We start from the raw sequence: 21,990 nt of genomic DNA, 5'->3' as shown, positions 1-21,990 counted from the left end.
GGTATGTAGTACCTTAGACCGCTGTGATACAGCCTGGAATCTAACCAGGGTCTGTAGTGATACCTCTAGCACTGAGATGCAGTGCCTTAGGCCACTGTGATACAGCCTGGATTGGAACCAAGGTCTGTAGTGACACCTCTAGCACTGAGATGCAGTGTCATAGACCGCTCTGATACAGCCTGGAATGGAACCAGGGTATGTAGTACCTTAGACCGCTGTGATACAGCCTGGAATGGAACCAGGGTATGTAGTACCTTAGACCGCTGTGATACAGCCTGGAATGGAACCAGGGTATGTAGTACCTTAGACCGCTGTGATACAGCCTGGAATGGAACCAGGGTATGTAGTACCTTAGACCGCTGTGATACAGCCTGGAATGGAACCAGGGTATGTAGTACCTTAGACCGCTGTGATACAGCCTGGAAAAAGAAGTATATATATATATTATATTATATAAGTGAAGCTGTTAGGAAGGACAAATGTTTTCTCTCTCTCTTTTCTTGTGGGTCGGGGAGGAGGAGAGGAGAGGAGAGGAGAGGAGAGGAGAGGAGAGGAGAGGAGAGGAGAGGAGAGGAGAGGAGAGGAGAGGAGAGGAGAGGAGAGGAGAGGAGAGGAGAGGAGAGGAGAGGAGAGGAGAGGAGAGGAGAGGAGAGAGGAGAGGAGAGGAGAGGAGAGGAGAGGAGAGGAGAGGAGAGGAGGAGAGGACTGGGGGTTGAATGGAGTGTTTGATGTTAGATGGGTAATGTGGCCATCCGGCTGTAGACAGATATATTTCCCAAATCGGCTTTTACATCTTGACAGTGCCTTATATTCAAGTGTATGAAACAGACAGGGCAGAACCTCGACCCCTGCAGGGAGCTGGGGAGGGTAGAACCAATCAGGGACCAGGATCTGGTCATCAATCAACAACACTCTCTCTGGAAACTGGTATTGTTTTACCACATGGACGGGCGGCCCCAACCCTGGACCACAATGCACTGTGTCTGTCTATATGTGACTGTACCAGCTGCCACATCAAAACTCTCAGCCTTCGTCCCAAATAGCACCCTATTCCCTATTGGGGCCCTGGTCAAAAGTAGTGCACTATATAGGGAATAGGGTGCTCATTATGGGATGCTCATTATACTTCCTCAATATCATCATCGCTGTATTAGTCCAACATCCTGTGTGTGTGTGTGTGTGTGTGTGTGTGTGTGTGTGTGTGTGTGTGTGTGTGTGTGTGTGTGTGTGTGTGTGTGTGTGTGTGTGTGTGTGTGTGTGTGTGTGTGTGTGTGTGTGTCTGTGTGTGTGTGTGGTGTCTGTTCTGTTGTTGAGTGTGTGAGGCAGTGAGGGACGTGATTGCCCATAAAAGCTGATTTGAAATCAGTCTTGTGTTGTTCTCCCTCGTAGGTATTGGTTAGGGACTTGGTTGAGTAAGCTGATCCTAGATCTGCGTCGCCGGGGCAACGCCAGAGATGTGGTTGGAGCTATTAAAGCTGAGTGGGCCCTCTGCTGCGCGCCAGCGGCTCACTGCCAGGAGGGGGCGCTGTGACCAGGCTCCTGAGGTACACACAGGGGTTCCTCCTCCGCCCTAGACCCTGGGCCAGGGGGAGGGGGCGGGGGCCAGGGGGCCTCACAGAGGATGACATGAGGGGCTGCAGCTCCTGCTCCTGATCAGACAAGGCTCCCTCTTCCTCCTCCTTCTCCTCTCCTCCTGGAGGGAACTCAAACCGAGCGATGCCCTGAGCCACTATTGACCCAGCCCCTCTGGATCCAAAACCAGAGCCACTAACTCCACTACCAGAGTATGAGACAGGACGCTGCCCTCCCAGCCTGGAGAGGGCGCTGACGCGGGGGTGTAAGGGCTCTACGGGGCCCGGCGGAGAGGACAGGCTCTCTAAGGAGGAGATGCTCTGGTTCCACGCCTGCTGCAGGTCTATGGGGATGATTTTAGTCGCCTCCATGGAAACACACACCGGCAGGGTTCCGATGCCGCCCTTCCAGGGCAGGTTCCTCTCACTGCAGGTGGGGGAGGGCGGGGCCACGGAGGGGCTCTGACACACCTCCAGACCAGCCGGGACTGAGACAGGACACAGGTCAGACAGAGGAGAATACAGTCAGGATTCTGTATTAGTACAGTATTTAGACAGGGACACCAAGCCATTTTCTCAGTTTTCTAGTCTCTCCTGTGTCAATGTGTCCTTACCAGATTTGGGTCGTTCTTTGGGCGTGTCTGGAACCTTTCGAGCCACAAAGGTGATGCCAACGTCCTCCTCCTTCTCGGGCTCCAAGTGTTCCCCCTTCTCATCCTCAGACTCCACTGGCACCACTACAGGATCTGAGGGGGCATCACAGACACATGAACACTACAGTACCCACAATGCACCACCACAGGATCTGAGGGGGCATCACAGACACATGAACACTACAGTACCCACAATGCACCACTACAGGATCTGAGGGGGCATCACAGACACATGAACACTACAGTACCCACAATGCACCACTACAGGATCTGAGGGGGCATCACAGACACATGAACACTACAGTACCCACAATGCACCACTACAGGATCTGAGGGGGCATCACAGACACATGAACACTACAGTACCCACAATGCACCACTACAGGATCTGAGGGGGCTTCACAGACACATGAACACTACAGTACCCACAATGCACCACCACAGGATCTGAGGGGGCATCACAGACATCACAGACACATGAACACTACAGTACCCACAATGCACCACCACAGGATCTGAGGGGGCATCACAGACACATGAACACTACAGTACCCACAATGCACCACTACAGGATCTGAGGGGGCATCACAGACACATGAACACTACAGTACCCACAATGCACCACTACAGGATCTGAGGGGGCATCACAGACACATGAACACTACAGTACCCACAATGCACCACTACAGGATCTGAGGGGGCATCACAGACACATGAACACTACAGTACCCACAATGCACCACTACAGGATCTGAGGGGGCATCACAGACACATGAACAATACAGTACCCACAATGCACCACCACAGGTTCTGAGGGGGCTTCACAGACACATGAACACTACAGTACCCACAATGCACCACCACAGGATCTGAGGGGGCTTCACAGACACATGAACACTACAGTACCCACAATGCACCACCACAGGATCTGAGGGGGAATCACATACACATGAACACTACAGTACCCACCATGCACCACCACAGGATCTGAGGGGGCATCACAGACACATGAACACTACAGTAGCCACAATGCACCACTACAGGATCTGAGGGGGCATCACAGACACATGAACACTACAGTACCCACAATGCACCACCACAGGATCTGAGGGGGCATCACAGACACATGAACACTACAGTACCCACAATGCACCACCACAGGATCTGAGGGGGCATCACAGACACATGAACACTACAGTACCCACAATGCACCACTACAGGATCTGAGGGGGCATCACAGACACATGAACACTACAGTACCCACAATGCACCACCACAGGATCTGAGGGGGCATCACAGACACATGAACACTACAGTACCCACAATGCACCACCACAGGATCTGAGGGGGCATCACAGACACATGAACACTACAGTACCCACAATGCAGCACCACAGGATCTGAGGGGGCTTCACAGACACATGAACACTACAGTACCCACAATGCACCACCACAGGATCTGAGGGGGCATCACAGACACATGAACACTACAGTACCCACAATGCAGCACCACAGGATCTGAGGGGGCATCACAGACACATGAACACTACAGTACCCACAATGTACCACCACAGGATCTGAGGGGGCATCGTAAACACATGAACAATATCAATCATGATCAATGATAGCAACTATCTTTTATTTTTTACAACCAACTCCTATGCTCTGTCCCAGTGTCCACACTTACATACTACCTAGCGTGAACCAATGTCATGCCTGAGCATCCTAGATAATGTACTAGTGTGGATATTGGAACGTTGCCCTGGATTCCAGAACCCACAGAAATAGTTTGAGCGAGTGAGAACTGGGCACACAGGTTATGAAGGAATGCTATTGAAATCACTGAGGCCTGACTCCATTTCCAGTGTGTTTAAGGGAGTGACTCACCTTTGTCCTGCCAGCTGACGTTCCGTCGAGGTTTGTCGTTGAGGTCCTGTTCTTTAACATCTGATCCTCTCCGCTGTAGGAGGGAGAGGAAACACCCGTTAGAATGTCTATTACAGGCAGGACCCGCAGGAAACCAGGCAGGACCCGCAGGAAACCAGGCAGGACCCGCAGGAAACCAGGCAGGACCCGCAGGAAACCAGGCAGGACCCGCAGGAAACCAGGCAGGACCCGCAGGAAACCAGGCAGGACCCACAGGAAACCAGGCAGGACCCACAGGAAACCAGACAGGACCCAAAGGAAACCAGACAGGACCCACAGGAAACCAGGCAGGACCCACAGGAAACCAGGCAGGACCCACAGGAAACCAGGCAGGACCCACAGGAAACCAGGCAGGACCCACAGGAAACCAGACAGGACCCACAGGAAACCAGGCAGGACCCATAGGAAACCAGGCAGGACGACCAGGAAACCAGGCAGGACGACCAGGAAACCAGGCAGGACCCACAGGAAACCAGGCAGGACCCACAGGAAACCAGACAGGACCCACAGGAAACCAGACAGGACCCACAGGAAACCAGACAGGACCCACAGGAAACCCGGCAGGACCCACAGGAAACCAGACAGGACCCACAGGAAACCAGACAGGACCCACAGGAAACCAGACAGGACCCACAGGAAACCAGACAGGACCCACAGGAAACCCGGCAGGACCCACAGGAAACCAGACAGGACCCACAGGAAACCAGACAGGACCCACAGGAAACCCGGCAGGACCCACAGGAAACCAGACAGGACCCACAGGAAACCAGACAGGACCCACAGGAAACCAGACAGGACCCACAGGAAACCCGGCAGGACCCACAGGAAACCAGACAGGACCCACAGGAAACCAGACAGGACCCACAGGAAACCAGACAGGACCCACAGGAAACCAGACAGGACCCACAGGAAACCCGGCAGGACCCACAGGAAACCAGACAGGACCCGCAGGAAACCAACACCATATTATTAATTCCAGAGGAGGCTGGTGGGAGGAGCTATAGGACAGGCTCATTGTAATGGCTGGAACGGAATCAATGGAAACGAAGTCAAACATATTGTTTCCATGTGTTTGATTCCATTCCAGCCAATACCATAAGGCAATCCTCCTATAGCTCCTCCCACTTCTGATTACTTCCTATTTCTCCCATCCGCAACAGAGAACGGTCCAAGACCCTGGCTATACTGTTGAAGGCCCTGGATATACCGTTGAAGGACTGGCTATACTGTTGAAAGCAGGTAGACTAGTGGTTAGAGTGGAGGGGCGGCAGGTAGCCTAGTGGTTAGAGTGGAGGGACGGCAGGTAGCCTAGTGGTTAGAGTGGAGGGGTGGCAGGGAGACTAGTGGTTAGAGTGGAGGGACGGCAGGTAGACTAGTGGTTAGAGTGGAGGGGCGGCAGGTAGACTAGTGGTTAGAGTGGAGGGACGGCAGGTAGCCTAGTGGTTAGAGTGGAGGGGTGGCAGGGAGACTAGTGGTTAGAGTGGAGGGACGGCAGGTAGACTAGTGGTTAGAGTGGAGGGGTGGCAGGGAGACTAGTGGTTAGAGTGGAGGGACGGCAGGTAGACTAGTGGTTAGAGTGGAGGGGTGGCAGGGAGACTAGTGGTTAGAGTGGAGGGACGGCAGGTAGACTAGTGGTTAGAGTGGAGGGGCGGCAGGTAGACTAGTGGTTAGAGTGGAGGGGCGGCAGGTAGACTAGTGGTTAGAGTGGAGGGGCGGCAGGTAGACTAGTGGTTAGAGTGGAGGGGCGGCAGGTAGACTAGTGGTTAGAGTGGAGGGGCGGCAGGTAGACTAGTGGTTAGAGTGGAGGGACGGCAGGTAGACTAGTGGTTAGAGTGGAGGGGCGGCAGGTAGACTAGTGGTTAGGGTGGAGGGGCGGCAGGTAGTCTAGTGGTTAGAGTGGAGGGGTGGCAGGGTAGACTAGTGGTTAGAGTGGAGGGGCGGCAGGTAGACTAGTGGTTAGAGTGGAGGGGCGGCAGGTAGCCTAGTGGTTAGAGTGGTGGGGCGGCAGGTAGACTAGTGGTTAGAGTGGAGGGGCGGCAGGTAGTCTAGTGGTTAGAGTGGAGGGGCGGCAGGTAGACTAGTGGTTAGAGTGGAGGGGCGGCAGGTAGACTAGTGGTTAGAGTGGAGGGACGGCAGGTAGACTAGTGGTTAGAGTGGAGGGACGGCAGGTAGACTAGTGGTTAGAGTGGAGGGGTGGCAGGTAGACTAGTGGTTAGAGTGGAGGGACGGCAGGTAGACTAGTGGTTAGAGTGGAGGGGCGGCAGGTAGACTAGTGGTTAGAGTGGAGGGGCGGCAGGTAGACTAGTGGTTAGAGTGGAGGGGCGGCAGGTAGACTAGTGGTTAGAGTGGAGGGGCGGCAGGTAGACTAGTGGTTAGAGTGTTGGACTAGTAACCAAAAGGTTGCTGGATTGAATCCCCGAGCTGACAAGGTAAAAAATCTGTCATTCTGCCCCTGAACAAGGCAGTTAACCCACTGATCCCCGGTAGGCCGTCATTGAAAATAAGAATTTGTTCTTAACTGACTTGCCTAGTTAAATAAAGGTTAAATTTAAAAATTAAAAAAAGATGCTGAAGTCTCCCCCTATCCTGGCTCCCTGCTGAAGTTACACAGAGATAATAACATCCAATCATTTATTTTAGAGATGCTAAAGTCTCCCCCTATCCTAGCTCCCTGTTGAAGATACACAGAGATAATAACATCCAATCATTTCTTTTAGAGATGCTAAAGGCTCCCCCTATCCTGGCTCCCTGCTGAAGTTACACAGAGATAATAACATCCAATCATTTATTTTAGAGATGCTAAAGTCTCCCCCTATCCTAGCTCCCTGTTGAAGATACACAGAGATAATAACATCCAATCATTTCTTTTAGAGATGCTAAAGTCTCCCCCTATCCTGGCTCCCTGCTGAAGTTACACAGAGATAATAACATCCAATCATTTATTTTAGAGATGCTAAAGGCTCCCCCTATCCTGGCTCCCTGCTGAAGTTACACAGAGATAATAACATCCAATCATTTCTTTTAGAGATGCTAAAGGCTCCCCCTATCCTGGCTCCCTGCTGAAGTTACACAGAGATAATAACATCCAATCATTTATTTTAGAGATGCTAAAGGCTCCCCCTATCCTGGTTCCCTGCTGAAGTTACTCAGAGATAATAACATCCAATCATTTATTTTAGAGATGCTAAAGTCTCCCCCTATCCTGGCTCCCTGCTGAAGTTACACAGAGATAATAACATCCAATCATTTCTTTTAGGGGTCCCTGCCTTTTTCTGGCTGCGGTCCTTCTTGTGGCTGTGGCGTTTGTGTCGGGTGGTCTTGAACGTCTCCATGCGACTCTTCATATTTCTCTGGAAGATCTCTCTGTCCTGACGCTCGTGGTCCCCCACTGTCATGAAGTGTCTGCTGTAGTGGGACTGGTACTATGGAGGGGGGAGAGAGGATGAGAGAGGGAGAGAGAGGAGGAGAGAGGGAGAGAGGGAGAGAGGGAGAGAGAGAGAGAGAGAGAGAGAGAGAGAGAGAGAGAGAGAGAGAGAGAGAGAGAGAGAGAGAGAGAGAGAGAGAGAGAGAGAGAGAGAGAGAGAGAGAGAGAGAGAGAGAGAGAGAGAGAGAGAGAGGAGAGGGAGAGAGAGAGAGAGAGAGAGAGAGAGAGAGGGGGAGAGAGAGAGAGAGGAGGGGAGAGAGAGAGAGAGGAGGGGGAGAGAGAGAGAGGGGTAGAGAGAGAGAGAGAGAGAGAGAGAGAGAGAGAGAGAGAGAGAGAGAGAGAGAGAGAGAGAGAGAGAGAGAGAGAGAGAGAGAGAGAGAGTGGTAGAGAGAGAGAGAGAGAGAGAGGGGGTAGAGAGAGAGAGAGAGAGGGGGTAGAGAGAGAGAGAGAGAGAGAGGAGGGGAGAGAGAGAGAGAGGGGTAGAGAGAGAGAGAGAGAGGGGTAGAGAGAGAGAGAGAGAGAGGGAGGGGAGAGAGAGAGAGGGGTAGAGAGAGAGAGAGGGGGTAGAGAGAGAGAAAGAGAGAGAGGAGGGGAGAGAGAAAGAGAGAGGAGGGGAGAGAGAGAGGGGTAGAGAGAGAGAGAGGAGGGCAGAGAGAGAGAGAGAGAGAGAGGGGGTAGAGAGAGAGGGGTAGAGAGAGAGAGAGAGAGAGAGAGAGAGAGAGAGAGAGAGGAGGGGAGAGAGAGAGGAGGGGAGAGAGAGAGGAGGGGAGAGAGAGAGAGGGGGGAGGGGAGAGCAAGTCATATTGTAGTTATTCAATGCAGATCTCTCTGTCCTGATGCTAGTGATCCCCGACTGGTACTATGGGGGGGAGTTATATGATTGGTCCCAGAGAGGAGAGAAGAGGGAGGAGAGGAGATAAGAGGAGAGGGAGGAGAGGACAGGGAGGAGAGGCGATAAGAGGACAGGGAGGAGAGGAGATAAGAGGACAGGGAGGAGAGGAGATAAGAGGACAGGGAGGAGAGGAGATAAGAGGACAGGGAGGAGAGGAGATAAGAGGACAGGGAGGAGAGGAGATAAGAGGACAGGGAGGAGAGGAGATAAGAGGACAGGGAGGAGAGGAGATAAGAGGACAGGGAGGAGAGGAGATAAGAGGACAGGGAGGAGAGGAGATAAGAGGACAGGGAGGAGAGGAGATAAGAGGACAGGGAGGAGAGGAGATAAGAGGACAGGGAGGAGAGGAGATAAGAGGACAGGGAGGAGAGTAGATAAGTGGACAGGGAGGAAAGGAGATAAGTGGACAGGGAGGAAAGGAGATAAGTGGACAGGGAGGAAAGGAGATAAGTGGACAGGGAGGAGAGGACAGGGAGGAGAGGAGATAAAAGGACAGGGAGGAGAGGACAGGGAGGAGAGGACAGGGAGGAGAGGACAGGGAGGAGAGGAGATCTGTCTGTGTGTGTGACAGTGCTGACAGGGCCTTACCCGTCTCCTGGGCTTGTACAGGTTCCCAGCCAGGAAGTGATGCGTTTCTGACTCCTCCTCCACCTTGGCTCCCGGCACGTTGTCAATCACCTGGAGGTCCAGACAGACCCCACTACCGTTCTCTCTCCTGTAGGGTCGGAGTAAAGACTGTTAGCAGTGGTTGGTGTGGGACCCCACAGGGGAGCTCATAAAGACTGTTAGCAGTGGTTGGGGTGGGACCCCACAGGGGAGCTCATAAAGACTGTTAGCAGTGGTTGGGGTGGGACCCCACAGGGGAGCTCATAAAGACTGTTAGCAGTGGTTGGGGTGGGACCCCACAGGGGAGCTCATAAAGACTGTTAGCAGTGGTTGGGGTGGGACCCCACAGGGGAGCTCATAAAGACTGTTAGCAGTGGTTGGGGTGGGACCCCACAGGGGAGCTCATAAAGACTGTTAGCAGTGGTTGGGGTGGGACCCCACAGGGGAGCTCATAAAGACTGTTAGCAGTGGTTGGGGTGGGACCCCACAGGGGAGCTCATAAAGACTGTTAGCAGTGGTTGGGGTGGGACCCCACAGGGGAGATCATAAAGACTGTTAGCAGTGGTTGGGGTGGGACCCCACAGGGGAGCTCATAAAGACTGGGTATTGTTTGGAAAAGCACGGTCACACCCAGAGACCCAGAGACCCAGAGATGACATTGAACACGGTCACACCCAGTGCTATTACTAAACACACACACACACACACACACACACACACACACACACACACACACACACACACACACACACACACACACACACACACACACACACACACACACACACACACACACACACACACACACACACACACACACACACACACACACACACACACACACACACACACACACACACACACTTAACTCACAGGTAGTTGGTGACGTTGGTGACCTCTGGGAAAGATGCCCTGGAGGCCATGGAGGGCAGAGAGAGCCTGGCAGAGGTCAGCACGTTGCCACCCTGTTCAGGAGACACAAACAGAGGTTAAAGATCAGGGGTCAACTCATACTCAAAACACCTCTGAAAAGGTTTTATAAAATGGTGAGTCTGGACTAAAGTGGATAGTCAAAATGTTAATGGGTCACAAAACAGTCTGGGTGGAGTTAAAAACCTCCTAGGAAACAGTCTGGGTGGAGTTAAACACCTCCTAGGAGACAGTCTGGGTGGAGTTAAACACCTCCTAGGAGACAGTCTGGGTGGAGTTAAACACCTCCTAGGAGACAGTCTGGGTGGAGTTAGTTAAACACCTCCTAGGAAACAGTCTGGGTGGAGTTAAACACCTCCTAGGAAACAGTCTGGGTGGAGTTAAACACCTCCTAGGAGACAGTCTGGGTGGAGTTAAACACCTCCTAGGAGACAGTCTGGGTGGAGTTAGTTAAACACCTCCTAGGAAACAGTCTGGGTGGAGTTAAACACCTCCTAGGAAACAGTCTGGGTGGAGTTAAACACCTCCTAGGAGACAGTCTGGGTGGAGTTAAACACCTCCTAGGAGACAGTCTGGGTGGAGTTAGTTAAACACCTCCTAGGAAACAGTCTGGGTGGAGTTAAACACCTCCTAGGAAACAGTCTGGGTGGAGTTAAACACCTCCTAGGAGACAGTCTGGGTGGAGTTAAACACCTCCTAGGAGACAGTCTGGGTGGAGTTAAACACCTCCTAGGAGACAGTCTGGGTGGAGTTAAACACCTCCTAGGAAACAGTCTGGGTGGAGTTAAACACCTCCTAGGAGACAGTCTGGGTGGAGTTAAACACCTCCTAGGAGACAGTCTGGGTGGAGTTAGTTAAACACCTCCTAGGAGACAGTCTGGGTGGAGTTAGTTAAACACCTCCTAGGAAACAGTCTGGGTGGAGTTAAACACCTCCTAGGAGACAGTCTGGGTGGAGTTAGTTAAACACCTCCTAGGAGACAGTCTGGGTGGAGTTAAACACCTCCTAGGAGACAGTCTGGGTGGAGTTAAACACCTCCTAGGAGACAGTCTGGGTGGAGTTAAACACCTCCTAGGAAACAGTCTGGGTGGAGTTAAACACCTCCTAGGAGACAGTCTGGGTGGAGTTAAACACCTCCTAGGAGACAGTCTGGGTGGAGTTAGTTAAACACCTCCTAGGAAACAGTCTGGGTGGAGTTAAACACCTCCTAGGAAACAGTCTGGGTGGAGTTAAACACCTCCTAGGAAACAGTCTGGGTGGAGTTAAACACCTCCTAGGAAACAGTCTGGGAGAAGTTAAACACCTCATACTATAGACATCTCTCCTACAGGATAAGACTACCTACCTACTGGAGACATCTCTCCTATAGGATAAGACTACCTACCTACTGGAGACATCTCTCCTATAGGATAAGACTACCTACCTACTGGAGACATCTCTCCTATAGGATAAGATACTGGAGACATCTCTCCTATAGGATAAGACTACCAACCTACTGGAGACATCTCTCCTATAGGATAAGACTACCTACCTACTGGAGACATCTCTCCTATAGGATAAGACTACCTACCTACTGGAGACATCTCTCCTATAGGATAAGACTACCTACCTACTGGAGACATCTCTCCTATAGGATAAGACTACCAACCTACTGGAGACATCTCTCCTATAGGATAAGACTACCTACCTACTGGAGACATCTCTCCTATAGGATAAGACTACCAACCTACTGGAGACATCTCTCCTATAGGATAAGACTACCAACCTACTGTAGACATCTCTCCTATAGGATAAGACTACCTACCTACTGGAGACATCTCTCCTATAGGATAAGACTACCTACCTAACTACTGGAGACATCTCTCCTATAGGATAAGACTACCAACCTACTGTAGACATCTCTCCTATAGGATAAGACTACCAACCTACTGTAGACATCTCTCCTACAGGATAAGACTACCTACCTACTGGAGACATCTCTCCTACAGGATAAGACTACCTAACTACTGGAGACATCTCTCCTATAGGATAAGACTACCTACCTACTGGAGACATCTCTCCTACAGGATAAGACTACCTACCTACTGGAGACATCTCTCCTACAGGATAAGACTACCTACCTACTGGAGACATCTCTCCTACAGGATAAGACTACCTACCTACTGGAGACATCTCTCCTATAGGATAAGACTACCAACCTACTGTAGACATCTCTCCTACAGGATAAGACTACCTACCTACTGGAGACATCTCTCCTATAGGATAAGACTACCAACCTACTGTAGACATCTCTCCTACAGGATAAGACTACCTACCTACTGGAGACATCTCTCCTACAGGATAAGACTACCTACCTACTGGAGACATCTCTCCTATAGGATAAGACTACCAACCTACTGTAGACATCTCTCCTACAGGATAAGACTACCTACCTACTGGAGACATCTCTCCTATAGGATAAGACTACCTACCTACTGTAGACATCTCTCCTACAGGATAAGACTACCTACCTACTGGAGACATCTCTCCTATAGGATAAGATACTGGAGACATCTCTCCTACAGGATAAGACTACCTACCTACCACACGCCTATGAAACATTCCAGCCATGTAAGCTGATAGGACAGGCCTACCCAATAGGCCTACCCAATAGGCCTACCCAATAGGCCTACCCAATAGGCCTACCCAATAGGCCTACCCAATAGGCCTACCCAATAGGCCTACCCAATAGATCTACCCAATAGATCTACCCAATAGATCTACCCAATAGATCTACCCAATAGGCCTACCCAATAGGCCTACCCAATAGGCCTACCAAATAGGCCTACCCAATAGATCTACCCAATAGGCCTACCCAATAGGCCTACCCAATAGGCCTACCCAATAGGCCTACCCAATAGGCCTACCCAATACACGCCATGGAGGTGATATTAACAAAGAATTCCCCCCTGAAAATATTTTCCTAAACCTCTCGTATCTATTTCCCACACAGTCACGCGGTCTGATGTCATGCACCTTCACCACTAAGCCTGTGTCCCTACCGGTACCCTCTGAAGCGTGACACTTTCTAAACAGAGCCCCTGATGGGCCCAAGTCAACAGTAGTGCACTACAGTATTTAGGGAGGCATTTAGGATGCAGAACCCATCACTCACTGTGATGTCACCAGTAGAGATGGGATGTTTGATGTGGCGACTCTCAGGTCTCAGATTATGAGGTGGTGTCAGCCGAGGAGACAAAGAGATGAATTATTCTCTCTGTCTCTCTCTCTATTTTCTCTCTGTCTATATTCTTTCTCTGTCTCGCCGTCTCTCTCTCTCTCTATTTTCTCCCTCTATTCTCTGTTTCTCTATTTTCTCCCTCTATTTTCTCCCTCTATTTTCTCTCTCTCTCTCTCTCTCTCTCTCTCTCTCTCTCTCTCTCTCTCTCTCTCTCTCTCTCTCTCTCTCTCTCTCTCTCTCTCTCTCTCTCTCTCTCTCTCTCTCTCTCTCTCTTCTCTCTCTTCTCTCTCTTCTCTCTCTCTCTCTCTCTCTCTCTCTCTCTCTCTCTCTCTCCTTCTCTCTCCCCTTTGGGGAAACTTTACACATTCAGGTGTTCATTGTTGGTGCATCACTGCCATGCTGCCGTGAGTTGAGGAGCAGTGCCATCTAGTGGTCGTAGTTGACATTTACAACACAACTGTGCACCGGACAAAACCATAGCAACAGTTGTGTCTGAGCCACCCATTCCCCTCCCCTCCCTCCCACAGCTCCCTCCCTCCCCTCCCTCCCTCCCTCCCTCCATCCATCCATCCATCCATCCCACCCTCCCTCCCACAGCTCCGTCCCTCCCTCCCTCCCTCCCACAGCTCCCCTCCCTCCCTCCCTCCCTCCCTCCCTCCCTCCTTCCCTCCCTCCCCTCCTTCCCTTCCCTCCCTCCCTTCCTTCCCTCCCTCCCTCCCTCCCTCCCTCCCTCCCTCCCCTCCTTCCCTCATACCTGGTCTATAACACTGATAGCATCTCTAATATTGATTTTCTGATAGACCTCCCACAGCTCCCTCCCTCCCTCCCTCAGCTTCCTCCCTCCCTCCCTCCCCTCCCCTCCCTCCCTCCCTCCCTCCCTCCCTCCCTCCCCCCCTCCTTCCCTCATACCTGGTCTATAACACTGATAGCATCTCTAATATTGATTTTCTGATAGACCTCCCACAGCTCCCTCCCTCCCTCCCTCAGCTTCCTCCCTCCCTCCCTCCCTCCCTCCCTCCCTCCTTCCCTCCCTCCCTCCCTCCTCCCTCCCTCCCCTCCTTCCCTCCCTCCTTCATACCTGGTCTATAACACTGATAGCATCTCTAATATTGATTTTCTGATAGACCTCCCACAGCTCCCTCCCTCCCACAGCTCCCTCCCTCCTTCCCTCCCTCCCTCCCTCCTTCATACCTGGTCTATAACACTGATAGCATCTCTAATATTGATTTTCTGATAGACCTCCCACAGCTCCCTCCCTCCCACAGCTCCCTCCCTCCCTCCCTCCCTCCCTCCCTCCCTCCCTCCCTCCCTCCTCCCCTCCCTCCCTCCCTCCCTCCCTCCCTCCCTCCCTCCCTCCCTCCCTCCCTCCCCCCTCCTTCCCTCCCTCCCTCCTTCCCTCCCTCCCTCCCCTCCCTCCTTCCCTCCTTCCCTCCCCTCCTTCCCTCCCTCCCCTCCCTCCCTCCTTCATACCTGGTCTATAACACTGATAGCATCTCTAATATTGATTTTCTGATAGACCTCCCACAGCTCCCTCCCTCCCTCCCTCCCTCCCTCCCTCCCTCCCTCCCTCCCCCTCCCTCCCTCCCTCCCTGGTCCACTCCCTCCCTCCCTCCCCTCCCTCCCTCCCTCCTTCATACCTGGTCTATAACACTGATAGCATCTCTAATATTGATTTTCTGATTTTCTGATAGACCTCCCACAGCTCCCTCCCTCCCTCCCTCCTTCATACCTGGTCTATAACACTGATAGCATCTCTAATATTGATTTTCTGATAGACCTCCCACAGCTAGCTCCCTCCCTCCCTCCCTCCTCCCTCCCTCCCTCCCTCCCTCCCTCCCTCCCTCCCTCCCTCCCTCCCTCCCTCCCTCCCTCCCTCCTTCAATACCTGGTCTATAACACTGATAGCATCTCTAATATTGATTTTCTGATAGACCTCCCACAGCTCCCTCCCTCCCTCCCTCCCTCCCTCCCTCCCTCCCTCCCTCCCTCCCTCCCTCCCTCCCTCCCTGGTCTATAACACTGATAGCATCTCTAATATTGATTTTCTGATAGACCTCCCACAGCTCCCTCCCTCCCTCCCTCCCTCCCTCCCTCCCTCCCTCCCTCCCTCCCTCCCTCCCTCCCTCCCTCCCTCCCTCCCTCCCTCCCTCATCCCTGGTCTATAACACTGATAGCATCTCTAATATTGATTTTCTGATAGACCTCCCACAGCTCCCTCCCTCCCTCCCCTCCCTCCCTCCCCTCCCTCCCTCCCTCCCTCCCTCCCCTCCCCCCTCCCCTCCCTCCCTCCCTCCCCCTCCCTCCCTCCCTCCCTCCCTCCCTCCTTCATACCTGGTCTATAACACTGATAGCGTCTCTAATATTGATTTTCTGATAGACCTCCCACAGCTCGCTCTTCCGGTACACAGACTTCCGCAGCAGCAGCTTGCTCAGGTAGTTCTTGTCAAACTGCTCCCACCTGAATGTAGACGCCCACAGAGGGAAAGGTTATTAATGACAGTATATGTTACACGGTATGTTTTCAGTCCCAGGAAAACTCCTAAACTTCCACTTAGTCATCATTAGTGAATATATAACATTGCCTGCAGAACTAAGGGTTACTGACTTGTCTCTAGTCATCATTAGTGAATATATAACATTGCCTGCAGAGCTAAGGGCTACTGACTTGTCTCTAGTCATCATTAGTGAATATATAACATTGGTCTGCAGAGCTAAGGGTTACTGACTTGTCTCTAGTCATCATTAGTGAATATATAACATTGCCTGCAGAGCTAAGGGTTACTGACTTGTCTCTAGTCATCATTAGTGAATATATAACATTGCCTGCAGAGCTAAGGGTTACTGACTTGTCTCTAGTCATCATTAGTGAATATATAACATTGTCTGCAGAGCTAAGGGTTACTGACTTGTCTCTCCAGTGGTGGTAGCCGTTGAGTCCAGCGATGTCCTCCACGGCTGTCAGACAATGGTCAAAGGCCTGGGGAGAGACCGTACACAGTCAGGTCAAAGGTCAAAGGCCTGGGGAGAGACCGTACACAGTCAGGTCAAAGGTCAAAGGCCTGGGGAGAGACCGTACACAGTCAGGTCAAAGGCCTGGGGAGAGACCGTACACAGTCAGGTCAAAGGCCTGGGGAGAGACCGTACACAGTCTGGGTTAACAGAGCTTATACAGTCTGGTCAAAGGCCTGGGGAGAGACCGTACACAGTCAGGTCAAAGGTCAAAGGCCTGGGGAGAGACCGTACACAGTCAGGTCAAAGGCCTGGGGAGAGACCGTACACAGTCAGGTCAAAGGCCTGGGGAGAGACCGTACACAGTCAGGTCAAAGGTCAAAGGCCTGGGGAGAGACCGTACACAGTCAGGTCAAAGGCCTGGGGAGAGACCGTATACAGTCAGGTCAAAGGTCAAAGGCCTGGGGAGAGACCGTACACAGTCAGGTCAACGGCCTGGGGAGAGACCGTACACAGTCAGGTCAAAGGTCAAAGGCCTGGGGAGAGACCGTACACAGTCAGGTCAAAGGTCAAAGGCCTGGGGAGAGACCGTACACAGTCAGTTCAAAGGTCAAAGGCCTGGGGAGAGACCGTACACAGTCAGGTCAAAGGTCAAAGGCCTGGGGAGAGACCGTACACAGTCTGGGTTAACAGAGTTTATACAGTCAGGTCAAAGGCCTGGGGAGAGACCGTACACAGTCTGGGTTAACAGAGCTTATACAGTCTGGTCAAAGGCCTGGGGAGAGACCGTACACAGTCAGGTCAAAGGTCAAAGGCCTGGGGAGAGACCGTACACAGTCTGGGTTAACAGAGATTATACAGTCTGGTCAAAGGCCTGGGGAGAGACCGTACACAGTCAGGTCAAAGGTCAAAGGCCTGGGGAGAGACCGTACACAGTCAGGTCAAAGGCCTGGGGAGAGACCGTATACAGTCAGGTCAAAGGTCAAAGGCCTGGGGAGAGACCGTACACAGTCAGGTCAAAGGCCTGGGGAGAGACCGTACACAGTCAGGTCAAAGGTCAAAGGCCTGGGGAGAGACCGTACACAGTCAGGTCAAAGGTCAAAGGCCTGGGGAGAGACCGTACACAGTCAGGTCAAAGGCCTGGGGAGAGACCGTACACAGTCAGGTCAAAGGTCAAAGGCCTGGGGAGAGACCGTACACAGTCAGGTCAAAGGTCAAAGGCCTGGGGAGAGACCGTACACAGTCAGGTCAAAGGCCTGGGGAGAGACCGTACACAGTCAGGTCAAAGGCCTGGGGAGAGACCGTACACAGTCAGGTCAAAGGCCTGGGGAGAGACCGTACACAGTCAGGTCAAAGGCCTGGGGAGAGACCGTACACAGTCAGGTCAAAGGCCTGGGGAGAGACCGTACACAGGCAGGTCAAAGGCCTGGGGAGAGACCGTACACAGTCAGGTCAAACGCCTGGGGAGAGACCGTACACAGTCAGGTCAAACGCCTGGGGAGAGACCGTACACAGTCAGGTCAAAGGCCTGGGGAGAGACCGTACACAGTCAGGTCAAAGGCCTGGGGAGAGACCGTACACAGTCAGGTCAAAGGCCTGGGGAGAGACCGTACACAGGCAGGTCAAAGGCCTGGGGAGAGACCGTACACAGTCAGGTCAAACGCCTGGGGAGAGACCGTACACAGTCAGGTCAAACGCCTGGGGAGAGACCGTACACAGTCAGGTCAAAGGCCTGGGGAGAGACCGTACACAGTCAGGTCAAAGGCCTGGGGAGAGACCGTACACAGTCAGGTCAAAGGCCTGGGGAGAGACCGTACACAGTCAGGTCAAAGGTCAAAGGCCTGGGGAGAGACCGTACACAGTCAGGTCAAAGGCCTGGGGAGAGACCGTACACAGTCAGGTCAAAGGCCTGGGGAGAGACCGTATACAGTCAGGTCAAAGGTCAAAGGCCTGGGGAGAGACCGTACACAGTCAGGTCAAAGGCCTGGGGAGAGACCGTATACAGTCAGGTCAAAGGTCAAAGGCCTGGGGAGAGACCGTATACAGTCAGGTCAAAGGTCAAAGGCCTGGGGAGAGAACGTACACATACTCATATCTGTTATAGAAGAGAGTCGGCCCATATCTGTTATAGAAGAGAGTCGGCCCATATCTGTTATAGAAGAGAGTCGGCCCATATCTGTTATAGAAGAGAGTCGGCCCATATCTGTTATAGAAGAGAGTCGGCCCATATCTGTTACAGAAGAGAGTCGGCCCATATCTGTTATAGAAGAGAGTCGGCTCATATCTGTTATAGAAGAGAGTCGGCCCATATCTGTTACAGAAGAGAGTCGGCCCATATCTGTTACAGTGTTTTAGAAGAGAGTCGGCCCATATCTGTTATAGAAGAGAGTCGGCTCATATCTGTCACAGTGTTATAGAAGAGAGTCGGCTCATATCTGTTATAGAAGAGAGTCGGCCCATATCTGTTATAGAAGAGAGTCGGCTCATATCTGTCACAGTGTTATAGAAGAGAGTCGGCCCATATCTGTTACAGTGTTTTAGAAGAGAGTCGGCCCATATCTGTTATAGAAGAGAGTCGGCTCATATCTGTTACAGTGTTTTAGAAGAGAGTCGGCCCATATCTGTTATAGAAGAGAGTCGGCTCATATCTGTCACAGTGTTATAGAAGAGAGTCGGCTCATATCTGTTATAGAAGAGAGTCGGCCCATATCTGTTACAGTGTTATAGAAGAGAGTCGGCTCATATCTGTTACAGAAGAGAGTCGGCTCATATCTGTTACAGATAGAAGAGAGTCGGCTCATATCTGTTACAGTGTTATAGAAGAGAGTCTCATATCTGTTATAGAAGAGAGTCGGCTCATATCTGTTACAGTGTTACAGAAGAGAGTCGGCTCATATCTGTTACAGTGTTATAGAAGAGAGTCGGCTCATATCTGTTACAGAAGAGAGTCGGCTCATATCTGTTATAGAAGAGAGTCGGCCCATATCTGTTACAGAAGAGAGTCGGCCCATATCTGTTACAGAAGAGAGTCGGCCCATATCTGTTATAGAAGATAGTCGGCTCATATCTGTTATAGAAGAGAGTCGGCTCATATCTGTTATAGAAGAGAGTCGGCTCATATCTGTTACAGAAGAGAGTCGGCCCATATCTGTTATAGAAGAGAGTCGGCCCATATCTGTTATAGAAGAGAGTCGGCTCATATCTGTTATAGAAGAGAGTCTGCTCATATCTGTTATAGAAGAGAGTCGGCTCATATCTGTTATAGAAGAGAGTCGGCCCATATCTGTTATAGAAGAGAGTCGGCTCATATCTGTTACAGTGTTATAGAAGAGAGTCGGCTCATATCTGTTACAGAAGAGAGTCGGCTCATATCTGTTACAGTGTTATAGAAGAGAGTCGGCTCATATCTGTTACAGTGTTATAGAAGAGAGTCGGCTCATATCTGTTACAGAAGAGAGTTGGCTCATATCTGTTACAGTGTTACAGAAGAGAGTCGGCTCATATCTGTTACAGTGTTATAGAAGAGAGTCGGCTCATATCTGTTACAGAAGAGAGTCGGCTCATATCTGTTATAGAAGAGAGTCGGCCCATATCTGTTACAGAAGAGAGTCGGCCCATATCTGTTACAGAAGAGAGTCGGCCCATATCTGTTAAAGAAGAGAGTCGGCTCATATCTGTTATAGAAGAGAGTCGGCTCATATCTGTTACAGAAGAGAGTCGGCCCATATCTGTTATAGAAGAGAGTCGGCTCATATCTGTTATAGAAGAGAGTCGGCTCATATCTGTTATAGAAGAGAGTCGGCTCATATCTGTTATAGAAGAGAGTTGGCTCATATCTGTTATAGAAGAGAGTCGGCTCATATCTGTTATAGAAGAGAGTTGGCCCATATCTGTTACAGTGTTATAGAAGAGAGTCGGCTCATATCTGTTATAGAAGAGAGTCAGCCCATATCTGTTATAGAAGAGAGTCGGCCCATATCTGTTATAGAAGAGAGTCGGCCCATATCTGTTATAGAAGTTATCTGTTATAGAAGAGAGTCGGCCCATATCTGTTACAGAAGAGAGTGTATCTGTTATAGAAGAGAGTCGGCTCATATCTGTTATAGAAGAGAGTCGGCCCATATCTGTTACAGAAGAGAGTCGGCCCATATCTGTTACAGTGTTTTAGAAGAGAGTCGGCCCATATCTGTTATAGAAGAGAGTCGGCTCATATCTGTCACAGTGTTATAGAAGAGAGTCGGCTCATATCTGTTATAGAAGAGAGTCGGCCCATATCTGTTATAGAAGAGAGTCGGCTCATATCTGTCACAGTGTTATAGAAGAGAGTCGGCCCATATCTGTTACAGTGTTTTAGAAGAGAGTCGGCCCATATCTGTTATAGAAGAGAGTCGGCTCATATCTGTTACAGTGTTTTAGAAGAGAGTCGGCCCATATCTGTTATAGAAGAGAGTCGGCTCATATCTGTCACAGTGTTATAGAAGAGAGTCGGCTCATATCTGTTATAGAAGAGAGTCGGCCCATATCTGTTACAGTGTTATAGAAGAGAGTCGGCTCATATCTGTTACAGAAGAGAGTCGGCTCATATCTGTTACAGTGTTATAGAAGAGAGTCGGCTCATATCTGTTACAGAAGAGAGTCGGCTCATATCTGTTACAGTGTTACAGAAGAGAGTCGGCTCATATCTGTTACAGTGTTACAGAAGAGAGTCGGCTCATATCTGTTACAGTGTTATAGAAGAGAGTCGGCTCATATCTGTTACAGAAGAGAGTCGGCCCATATCTGTTATAGAAGATAGTCGGCTCATATCTGTTATAGAAGAGAGTCGGCTCATATCTGTTATAGAAGAGAGTCGGCTCATATCTGTTACAGAAGAGAGTCGGCCCATATCTGTTATAGAAGAGAGTCGGCCCATATCTGTTATAGAAGAGAGTCGGCCCATATCTGTTATAGAAGAGAGTCGGCTCATATCTGTTATAGAAGAGAGTCGGCTCATATCTGTCACAGTGTTACAGGAGAGAGTCGGCCCATATCTGTTATAGAAGAGAGTCGGCCCATATCTGTTACAGAAGAGAGTCGGCTTATATCTGTTACAGTGTTATAGAAGAGAGTCGGCTCATATCTGTTATAGAAGAGAGTCGGCTTATATCTGTTACAGTGTTATAGAAGAGAGTCGGCTCATATCTGTTACAGTGTTATAGAAGAGAGTCGGCTCATATCTGTTACAGTGTTATAGAAGAGAGTCGGCTCATATCTGTTATAGAAGAGAGTCGGCCCATATCTGTTACAGTGTTATAGAAGAGAGTCGGCTCATATCTGTTACAGTGTTATAGAAGAGAGTCGGCTCATATCTGTTACAGTGTTATAGAAGAGAGTCGGCTCATATCTGTCACAGTGACGAAGACAGAAACATAGTTCCAACTGAAATGAACTAAATTTAAGTTGATTTCAACTACATTCATATGATGAAATGAAACTGAATCGCTCACACGCTCGTGTATCTCCTCGTTGATGGTGGGCTTGCGGTTGGTGGCACGAGGTACTTTGAGCCAGTTCACTAGAGGCTTGATGGTCAGACCCTGGAATAGAGAGAGCGAGACAGAGAGAAAGAGACAGAGACAGAGAGAGAGAGAGAGAGAGAGAGAGAGAGAGAGAGAGAGAGAGAGAGAGAGAGAGAGAGAGAGAGAGAGAGAGAGAGAGAGAAATAGAGAGAAATAGAGAGAAAGAGGGAGAGAGAGAGAGAGAGAGAGAGAGAGAGAGAGAGAGAGAGAGAGAGAGAGAGAGAGAAACACAGAGAGACACAGAGAGATTGAGGGGAGGGG

At 50.9% G+C, this 21,990-nt stretch overlaps 1 protein-coding gene across 1 annotated transcript; it reads right to left on the bottom strand.

Annotated features, from left to right (window-relative positions):
• Positions 1 to 1,299: 1,299 nt before the first annotated feature.
• On the bottom strand, positions 1,300 to 21,753 carry LOC124035371 (sodium/hydrogen exchanger 5-like; the record flags this gene model as incomplete). Its single annotated transcript, XM_046348831.1, has 9 exons — positions 1,300 to 2,059; positions 2,186 to 2,317; positions 4,112 to 4,184; positions 7,417 to 7,572; positions 9,055 to 9,181; positions 9,946 to 10,037; positions 15,554 to 15,680; positions 16,129 to 16,199; positions 21,658 to 21,753. Coding segments are annotated over 9 exons (1,464 nt in total), but the record flags the coding sequence as incomplete, so codon positions are not given.
• Positions 21,754 to 21,990: the final 237 nt, after the last annotated feature.

Source organism: Oncorhynchus gorbuscha, linkage group LG05 (genome assembly GCF_021184085.1).
Source record: "Oncorhynchus gorbuscha isolate QuinsamMale2020 ecotype Even-year linkage group LG05, OgorEven_v1.0, whole genome shotgun sequence".
NCBI classification, from domain to species: domain Eukaryota; kingdom Metazoa; phylum Chordata; class Actinopteri; order Salmoniformes; family Salmonidae; genus Oncorhynchus; species Oncorhynchus gorbuscha.
The sequence above is the reverse complement of the archived record's forward strand: the minus strand, read 5'-3'. Positions and strand labels throughout refer to the sequence as shown.